This window comes from Molothrus aeneus, chromosome 4, assembly GCF_037042795.1.
Source record: "Molothrus aeneus isolate 106 chromosome 4, BPBGC_Maene_1.0, whole genome shotgun sequence".
Taxonomy (NCBI): Eukaryota; Metazoa; Chordata; class Aves; order Passeriformes; family Icteridae; genus Molothrus; species Molothrus aeneus.
Window position 1 is genome coordinate 29,172,889 of NC_089649.1, and position 10,282 is coordinate 29,183,170.

The 10,282-nt window shown below is 39.6% G+C and overlaps 1 protein-coding gene across 1 annotated transcript; it reads left to right on the forward strand.

Moving 5' to 3' along the window:
- Positions 1-623: 623 nt before the first annotated feature.
- On the forward strand, positions 624-10,064 carry LOC136555485 (alcohol dehydrogenase 1). The gene is made up of 8 exons (XM_066548175.1): positions 624-1,452; positions 2,659-2,797; positions 4,858-4,945; positions 5,054-5,273; positions 5,977-6,237; positions 6,741-6,876; positions 8,135-8,273; positions 9,682-10,064. The coding sequence occupies exons 1-8, from the start codon at positions 1,276-1,278 to the stop codon at positions 9,704-9,706; spliced, it is 1,185 nt and encodes a 394-aa protein (XP_066404272.1). The 5' UTR covers positions 624-1,275; the 3' UTR covers positions 9,707-10,064.
- Positions 10,065-10,282: the final 218 nt, after the last annotated feature.

The window sequence follows — 10,282 nt, forward strand, 5'->3', positions numbered from 1 at the left end:
TTTTTTCAAAGCATTGTGCCCACCCCAATTCTGTGTCTAGCTGCTGGAAGTCTGCTATTTTATTTGTTTAGAATTTCCTAGTAATTATTTTCTTTGTTACCAGTTTTCAGTTTGTGGATAATCAGACATTATCTACTTCTAAAGCTTTGATACTAAAAACATCTTTGTTTGTTGTTTTCCCCTGTGACTTTTGCAGCACACTGGTGTTAAGTTGTCCTGGTCACACAGGATAAATATGCATGTGCTAAACTTCTTGCATCCTGGATTTGATTCCCCTCTGTTTCCTTTTCAAGATCATGCTACCTGAACACTTGCAGTCAGTAGACTTAACAGAAGGACTGAGGATTTTGTAGGGTGTCACCCAGGAAAATCATATTTCAGGGACTGGGGTTGTTTAAAGACCTGGGATGATATCTTTAAATACCTCCAAGGAGGAAGAGCAATTTTGGGGACAGAGAGGTCCCACTGCTTTTGAATACACTAGGATTGAGCTTGCAGGGAGGAAACCTGTTTGAGGGCCTGGGATGAGGTGTGAACAGAGCTCTTCTCTTTTTTGAGGGGGTTTTTCTCTCAGTGGCAGATGGTCAGAGGAGCCCTAAGGCCTGTCATTACCAGGACAAAGCCTGAAGAGTTAATGGACAAACTTCAGTCTAAGAGATGGAAAAAAACCTGTCTTGGATAGTTGGGTAGTAAATCTACCTGAGTCAAATATCCCTTCTGAGAAGGGGGGGTACCTTAGCATGGATAATACTGCACTTAAAGCGACTGTTCAAGATTACCTCTGTGTAGTGCTACATCAGTTTGCACAGGTGTCCTTTCAGCCACCACCTCATGGCTGAACTTGAGCTCTACTAGAATGTTTATAAAGCTGTACTAGGCTCTGAATTCCATTTTTAGCAATTTTGTCAGTTCCCAACACAGACAGTTCTAGGCAATACAGACTTCATCACAGCCTGATAAGTGACATCATTTAGTGTGCCATCATCAGGAAGACAGAAATACAGACAAGTAATCCAACACAGCAAAAGAAATTGACCAAGGAAGTTAGCAAAGGAGCAATGAGAATGGCTAGGGTATCCCCTTACCTAGGAGACTATTACACATACAGCTGAGAACCTGACAGAAGTGACAGAATGATGAGCAAAGTCAGATATGATCTTGGTGGGGGGAAAACAGGCTTACACTGACCTTTGGTGTTGACTTTTTTGTTGTTTGGTTTGGCTTTCTTCCCTGTAGTTTCCCTCTTGTCTACACAAATATGAGCAGGAGTTTCGTATGCAGAAAGGGAAGAATCTGTGTGGTGACTTGAAAATGCAAGTGCTGTTCCCATTTTCTTTGCTCTGTTTGCAGGTTATTAAATGCAAGGCAGCAGTGCTGTGGGAAGCCAACAAACCATTCAGTATTGAGGAAGTGGAAGTTGCCCCACCAAAAGAACATGAAGTGCGCGTAAAAGTACTGAAAATAAAATTTAAAACAACTCCTATGACTGCATTCTATCTTGCTTTTAATCAGAATTAGCTCTATAAATTTTTAAGACCCAGTCAGAAAACATTCTACTAGAAAGTAGTTACTAATCAATGAGCTCCTATGAAACATGTTTAAAGTCCTTAATTTGATAATGAGGTTCTTTTAAAAAATATATATATTTTCAGGGTTGTATTTTTTGTTTACTGACATCTGTTTTTTTAATAGGCTGAAAAAAATTACAGTACAAGGCAAAAATCAGAATTTCCTGTAGTGTAGAGCAAGAAAATTTATTTTACTTTTTTTGAATCTGTGCTAGGAAATAGCTCATTAGGCCTGGGAGCTTCCTTTTTTACCTGGATATTGGCCTCAGTGGAATTTAGCAGCTGCCTTAATTTTTGAGCAGTTTCAAGTGTTACATACGTGAGGAAAACCCTGTCATGGGGTTGACAAATCCATTTGTCAGAATAAAAGTTGTAAACACATACCTGAATATTTCAAAAGAAATAGTGCTGCTCTAGCTGGAAGAAAAGGCAAAATGTCATATAAAACACTATGTAGCCTAAATTTTTTAATGTAATATATACAAATATTTTAAATATATACACAGCACAGTAATGTAATTATTGTGCAATTATCTATAATATAAAATCATTCTATAATACATAATTTATATAAAATATCTATTATACATTGTCATATAATCTAAATGTAATAAATACAAAATATGCACAATATTTATATGTTTATAAATAATATGTGATGGTTAATTTGTATTTACATAATTTTATAATATTTATATAATGTTTCACAATTTTCTTTTTAATATTTCACACTTTTCTTTTTAAGTATTTATATATAAATATTAGGAATAATTTAATTTACTCTGTTCTCCCTATACAATTGTATTGCTAGAATATTAGTTCTGCAGAAAAACCATCGGACTCCCTAGAGAGCTCAGTACTGCATAGCAAAGATTCACAAAGGGGCTTTGCCCTGTAGATTAAAGACTAATAAACACCATGAAAATCTTAAATCAGACAACTAAATTTGTTTTACCTGTAGATTTATTGTGTGCAGATTGGATTTTGGGGAGAAGCAAGTGGCTTCTCCAAGTGTAGAACATCATTTCACTTCCACATATGACATGACACAGTTAAAAGCAGAAATATTCTTGTCTTTCCTGTGAATCAGATCGTGGCCACTGGGATCTGCCGCTCTGATGACCATGTGACAACTGGTGCACTGGTTATGCCTTTTCCAATAATTCTTGGGCATGAAGCAGCTGGTGTTGTGGAGAGTGTTGGGCAGGGAGTGACTGCAGTCAAGCCAGGTATGAAACAGCGCTGAAAATAAATCCTGTGCTAAGTTTCCAGACTCCTCAAGTCAAAGATTATTTCTTTTACTCACAAAGTGAGTATTTTTACTGCACAGGAAAATATTCCAATTTCAATTTTTTCAAGGATACCTCAAAGGATATAAACCTCCTGTTTACGCCTTTCTGTGTCCCCAGTATACTTTCAGATTTTCTACTCAATTTCTTTTGGTTTTGGCAAAAAACATTTGCAGCTTGCCTTCCACCTACATAGTGCTTTTCCTGTTGTGGGACTAAGAACATAGAGTCTTTGCTGTTGTTCATATGAAATCAGGTGCTAGCTGCAGGTTCTCTGAACAGTTTTTGTGGCTCACCTTTCTCAAGGATAAGGCAAAGCAAAGCACTAGATGACAAACAAGTCAAAGCACCTTTTAATTCTCTTAACAGCTAAAGAATCCATTGACTTAAGTTGACCAGAACTTAGGTCTTACCTCACTTTAAAAGCACCAGGGCACAGCTGGGGTGCCCACCCTGCTGCAGGCTTTGCATGTAGGCAGCACCAGTGCAGGCGAGGCAGCACTGCTCCCTGAGGGCTGGATTGCTCTGAGGACACTCATCTGGACCAGCTGCTCCTCTCCTTATGTTCCCTTTGAACCACAGGGCATATAGTGAGGGAGGGATGACAATTTTCAGCCAAGTGCTGCAAGATGAGATGGCATTCCTCTACACTTTTATTGGACCAAAAAAATTCTAACAAGGGCTAAATTATTAAGAGAAAATATGCAGTGAAAAAAATCTACACAGAATCACTGAATTTCCAGGCCCTTTGAGTAGCCCACTTTTAACACCTCTGTACTTCCAGTGTCTTTGTCCATAGTGACAAGTATGAAGTCTTTCCAAAGCAGCTTGGTATGTATAACAAAAAAATTTATTAGAGATTTCTGCTTTACCTCCAAACAAATATGTATATTGCAAATTTCAGTGACAGCTCTAGCTGCTTTTTCTGTTATGTCTGGGTTCATAAATCTCTGTGTTGTCTAATTCTAGCTGCCCTGTGTTTCCAGGTGAGCTGAAATAGCAGGCCTGAACACATACATGCACAAAATCGCATTTCTCAGATGTTGCTTAAATTACACCTCCGAGTTCTGAAAAAGGGCTTCCACTTGTACAACCTTTCTTTAGCAATATGATTACTAAGACCATAACACAGTTCTAAGTTAACTCAGAATTGAGGTAGTGGGGGCATTTAATGTTCTGTAAGTATTTTTCATTTTTTGGTGGAAATCAAAAATTTCCCTTGACTTTTAATGTGTCAAGGATTAGCCACATTTTAAAACTGACAAATCATAAACTGATATGTATTAGGAAATACCTGTTTAGAGATTATTAGGCATTTACCATATATCATTGCTGTGGAAATTGCATAGGAGTAAAAAATTGCACTGGGAAGCTATGTGCTACTTTGTTAATCACAGAATTGTGCTAGAGAATTAGAGATGCTGGCTTAGATTGTGTGTGCCACTGCTTCTCAGACAAGTATTTTACCTACTTGTACTCAACACAACATTAATAGGACTGCTATATAGTAAAGATGCTCAAAAGGACTGACAAACTAATGTTTAATCCCCCATTCTTTGTATGCACAGTTTACAGCCCTGTTATCTTGGCACTCCAATCTGCTATCCTGGTGGATGTCAATTTTTATCTCAGTTTCTTTACTGAAAGAAGGTGTATTACTACTTTATTTTTACGCAGGAGATGCAATAAACTGCTCAAAAAGTACTTAAGATATGTCAGTAGATAACATGGTTTTATGACATAGGTCTCACTCAGTTCTGTGGAAGGGGACCAGAAATTTTGCATATCAAAATTAGTTGCCATAACTTTGCCCTAATTATGTCTTTTATATAAAACACAGAGAGATGGTTCATCTTAAAAATGTAGCAGAAGGAAATAAAAGCATGGCTGCGTTCCTAGTGCATATTTGCCTGGCGATGAAATACAATTACTTCATGTTTTTACCTGCATGCTTCTTGTTTGCCTTTTTTAATCCTCAGTCATTACTGTTTTATTTCTAGGAGACAAGGTTATTCCACTCTTTGTTCCACAGTGTGGGGAGTGCCAGAACTGCTTAAACACCAAGGGTAATCTGTGCAGTAAAACTGAGTGAGTTTTCCTGGATTATTTACAACCCTAATTTGATTTGACTTTACCCAAAATTGATTACAATCAACAAGTTTCACTTGCCATTATTTCTGGTCATCTTTCAAACAGTCTTGGTACAAGTGGTGGATTAATGGCTGATGGCACCACCAGATTCACCTGTAAAGGAAAAGCAATTCACCACTTTCTTGGTACAAGTACCTTCACTGAATACACAGTACTGCATGAATCTGCTGTGACAAAAATCGATTCTGCTGCTCCTCTGGAAAAAGTTTGTCTAATTGGCTGTGGATTTTCAACTGGTTACGGGGCAGCTCTGCAGACTGCCAAGGTAAATATTGCGCTGGGTGTTTCTGATATTTTATGGTGTCTATTCAAGATTGCGTAGCCTGCAAGTGGGTTGTCAGCATGGCAGCCAGAAGGTAAAGACTCTGTGTAGTCCAGTGTGGAAAGAAGATACTAGCTCTTTGCCTACTTCAGATTCCGTCTCTAGAGTACTCAGAAGTCTTCAATTCAAAATCCAGTAAAATTATGTATTACCATCTATAGTGTTTTCCCTCATAGCTTTATCACCCCTAGAAAAATGTTACAACAGAGTTCATTTTTTTATTGTAACTGAAGTCTAGGAATAGATAGAAGCAACATATATAGGCAACACTCACAATTGCAGCAATATATGACTGTGAGTTTTAGAGCTGGCACTGTCAGGAGTTGAGTGGCACTACAGATCTTAACACCACTGGAATATAAAGCATCATAAAAAAAGGTGTGTCTAAACCCAAAGCTGAGACATATAATGAAAACCTGGTCTCAGAAGTGTATTTTAGGGAGAGTTTCTCTTAGTCACATGTAGCATTATAACAGTACAGCTGGCAACTGCACTAGCAGGTACCCATGTGCAAATTCCTTCTCAGCAGGTAATCTCTAAATTGCAAGAAGTGGCTTAAGTGAAATCCTGCTGAGAATGAGGAAATGCATGGTAATTTCCCTAGCCTGTAACGATATACCATGTTTATACATGGCTGTTATTACAGGTGGAACCAGGCTCCACCTGTGCCGTTTTTGGCCTGGGAGGAGTTGGCCTCTCCGTTATCATAGGTTGCAAGGTGGCCGGAGCTTCCCGCATCATTGCCGTGGACATCAATAGTGACAAGTTTGCCAAGGCCAAGGAGCTGGGAGCCACTGACTGCATCAACCCCAAAGATTTCAATAAGCCCATCCACGAAGTGTTGACGGAAATGACCGGCGGGGGTGTGGACTACTCCTTCGAGGTCATCGGCCGTACGGATACCATGGTATGCCACCAAAGGAGGGGGTGACACTCCTTAGCACTCCCTTCACCAAGCCACCAAGCACTGAGGATGAAGAGGAGCTGGGAGCTGGCAGAATACCAAGGAGCTGGCAGAATACCAAGCTCACTTCAAACCTGTTAAGTCCAGCTGTCGGCCACTGAGATGCAGGGACAGAAGCATACTCAGAAATTTAGGAAAGGGAACTTCACTGTAGTGCCCTGGCCACATCAGGGTGGCTACATGTCACATATTTCTCATGCTCTCCAAAAGTGACTTATCACTAATAATTGAGACAAAATGGGCAAGAAGAGCAAAGCTAGGATATACTTAACCAGTGAGAGCAGATACAATGGTGTGAGCAGATAAAATGGACAATTTTTTATGTGGTTTCAATTACAAAAAATTAATTGCAAGCAGAGCCATGAGAGGAGGAGATGGACTTCAAACTTCTGTGCCCCAAGGACAAATCTTGCCTGACCCTGGGTGTCCCTCTGTTTCTAATGCAGACTGCAGCCTTGGCCTGTTGTCAGTATAACTACGGAGTCAGTGTGATTGTGGGAGTGCCCCCTGCAGCACAAAAGATCACCTTTGATCCCATGCTCCTCTTCACCGGTCGCAGCTGGAAAGGCTCCGTCTTTGGAGGTAAGGACTTGAAAAGATGTGATTTACCTGGCTTGAGAAACTTGTAAATCATCTTGAATGAAACAGGACACATGATGTTAATTGCTTAGGCTGTGTTATTGGAAGCAGTATTGATGGTTGTTTTGCTGATAAAGAAGTTGAAATGGAATTAATTATGGGAACTATAATGTCAAGTGAAGGAAGGAAAAAAACAGAAGGGGAGGGAGGGAGGGGGAAGAAAGGGAAGAGAAGAAGAGACAAAGAGAGATATAAGAAGACAGAAAATAGAGCAAAAGAGGGAGGAAGAAGAAAGAAGAAAGAGGGAAAATGAGAGAAAAGGGAGAGAAGCAAAAGAGAAAAGGAAAATGAGGGGGAAGGGAGGGAGGAGGATGGATAAAAATAAAGAGGAGGAAAAATAGAAGGAGAGAGATAAGAGGAGATAAAGAGTAGAAGATAAAGCAAAAAAAAAGAGAAAATCATAAAGAGGGAGAGAGGACAGAGGGAGGAGAGGAAAAGAGCAAGTGCAATAGAGGAATAGAAAGAGAGGGAGAGATAGCAGGATAGATGGAGAGTCAGGACTGTAAAGGACATCAGGGCTTATACTCAGCTGATTTCCACAGGGGTCAGACCCTTGCTTAGCCCTTGGCCAGCTGCCAACAGTCCCTTCCCATTCTTTCTCTTTTTGGCGCTCTCTCAGCAGTCCCACACTCAGCAAGTCCTGGATCACTGAACTCAAAGGCCACAGAAAACTTGTTTCCAACAACAGGTTTTCTCACTCATGATCTGTTCCTCTTATGTATTCAAAAAGACACCTGAATAAAAGCAGAGACAAATCAGGTTCCTCTGGAAGGGCATTCTACTATTTACGCTATTTATGAAACTTTATCTAGTGGTGCTTGTAAGAAAAGAGAGACACATCCACCACCCACTCCCCAGTTTTGAGCAGACAGTCAAGTTTCAACTTACCAACATGGATGTCAGCACTCTGGCTTTTGTATGACATGATTAAGTTGGAACAGTGTTTGATGTGGGGGGAAGTTTGGATTCTGTAAAGACTGACATTTGTACTGGTCTGCTGGGTTTGCCATGTGTGCAATAGCTGCACTTTGTCCCATGTTTTCTGCCAGCAGCCTGTGTTACAAAGGTAAAGCCATGCTGCCACATTTCATCCCATTACTCTGCCATAGAAAGTTTATCTAAAAATTTAAGCTGCCCTGGGTTTTATGAATTTTCAGAAGCATTTAATTTCATCATGAATTTTCTGTGGGGTTTTTTTCAGGCTGGAAGAGTAAAGATGTAGTTCCCAAACTGGTTGCTGACTACATGAAGAAAAAGTTTGTTCTGGATCCACTAATAACCCACACACTACCTTTCACAAAGATCAATGAAGGATTTGATCTTCTAAGGACAGGGAAGAGGTAAGCATCATTTCACTGGAAAGGTTCTGTATAAATAACTTAAAGGAGATCTATGGTAAGACAAAGTCTGACTTCATGGCAGAGAATGGGAAGGCAGCCCAGCATGCCCCTTAATGCCCCAGTGTGTTCCCATGGGTTGCAGCTGAAGTCATAAAGTCAGCAAACCTTCAGCTTTTGAAATGCAGTGGGCCCTTACAGAGGAACTTTCAGATTCTAGTTTGAGCAGAGACACTGGGTGGCAGAGGGAGAAAAGACTGCACAATTGAGGAAGTCCCAGTACTCATTGGAAAAAAGCACACAACCAAGGGAGCATGGGAGTGCCAAGCTGTAGAATGCCATAGGTTAACTACATCATATTCCAAGAAACATTTCAGGATGAGGAGCAGGAACACAGAAATAGCCTATTTCTCTTGTGAGTTAGGGAACAGAATCCTAGTCCAACTGGTCCTAAAGTCACTGGGTACTTTACCTTGAGCATCAGAGCTTTTAAAAAATTAAAGTACTTGGGATATATATACATTGCAAACTCAGAATTTAGCTCTTGGGCATTCCTCAAATATTATGAAATTTCACTTCAGACTGTTTTCACAGGGTAATGAAATTGGAAATATTTTTTGAGAGAGACATTTAACAAGACTCACCATGAGAATTGAAAATTGTCCTTAGCAGAAGTAGGAAATACATTTGTATATCTTAGTATGTGTGGGGACTACCCTCTTTGAAAGTTCTAGATGTTTATAACTTTCTGAAGAATTACATTCATGTTTTCTTTTCATTGTCATTTGCTAGCAGTTATTTTAGATGTTCCTCGCTCTGAATATAAAAAGCAAGTAACAGCAGAATTTCAGCCCCTGAGGTTTGTTCTCAGGTTCTAACGATGCAGCACACACTTCATTTTTTGACTGTCCTTATTTTACATAGGCTGTAAATGTTAGTTTTAGTCTTTAGTATAACAAATGGGAAAGTGGTGAGGACAGAGATGCCAGCAGCTTTGCTAAAATACTGATAGCCATACTGAAGATGGAGGCACATTTCAGCTGATCATTTTACAGAGTATAATACTTCAGTGTTTCAGAGCAGAATAAGCTGTACCAGTTACTCTGTAATTGGAAAGATGTGTCTAAGCCACTCTCTGAGGAACTTCTCTGGCTGTAGCTGGTAATTAATTACCAGGAGCCCTGGGCTTCATCAGTGAAGGCTTGGCAGTCTTCTGTGAATTTTGTTCTCTACATCTGCAGCAAAGTTTGCCCATCTGTTCTGTCATTTTGCTGCAAGCTGGGGCGGGGGCAGGCAGGGAGGGAGTACCTGTTTGACAGCAATAGCACTGATTATCATAGAAAACAGCAGTGTTCTGCTGATGCCAGCCCAGGCGATTTTCTAGTCACTAACTTGTCATTTTATATTGCAGCATCCGCAGTGTCCTGACATTTTAGGATTCCCAGACATTAAGCAGCGGATGGCTCAGCACCAGTACAAACTTCACCGTCCTCCAATACAATTTACATGAAATGCAAACCAAGGCTTTCCTGAAAGATCTACCACTACCCTTGAATAAAAGAATCAAGCTCAAACCCCACATGTCAAGCACAGAATTTATAAATGAAACCATCTTTTTCCTTCTACCTCTTTCTCCTCATTCTTGTTTTATATTCTTTATATTGTGCTGCAATTTTTTTTAATAGCCAGTTATGAATTACAGGCTCCTGTCACAGATGTTCTAAAAAGTTTGGATTTTTACAAATTACTTATAATATGCAATCTTTTGATAAAATAAAAAGGAAAGACACTTTCCTGTTTGTTTAGGCTTCCATAACACTGCAAGCTAAAGAAATTTGTACATGCAGTTCAACATAGTGAAATGCTAGATTAGAGCTGTGTATCCATCCTGGAGGACTGTATCATTCCAGTGCCTTATAAGCAAGGAATGATATAGCAGAAATTAAAATTTATGGTGACCATGTGTTTGAATTAATAATTTAAGTAAATCATAGACTTATGACGCTGTCGAG

Bases quoted from the DNA above. Each gene is read 5' to 3' on its own strand.
- LOC136555485 (XM_066548175.1), top strand. From the start codon at position 1,276: ATGCAGAAAGGGAAGAATCTGTGTGGTGACTTGAAAATGCAAGTGCTG. The intron at 2,798-4,857 runs GTATGAAACAGC...TTTTATTTCTAG, and splicing joins AGTGACTGCAGTCAAGCCAG to GAGACAAGGTTATTCCACTC. The intron at 4,946-5,053 runs GTGAGTTTTCCT...TCTTTCAAACAG, and splicing joins AATCTGTGCAGTAAAACTGA to TCTTGGTACAAGTGGTGGAT.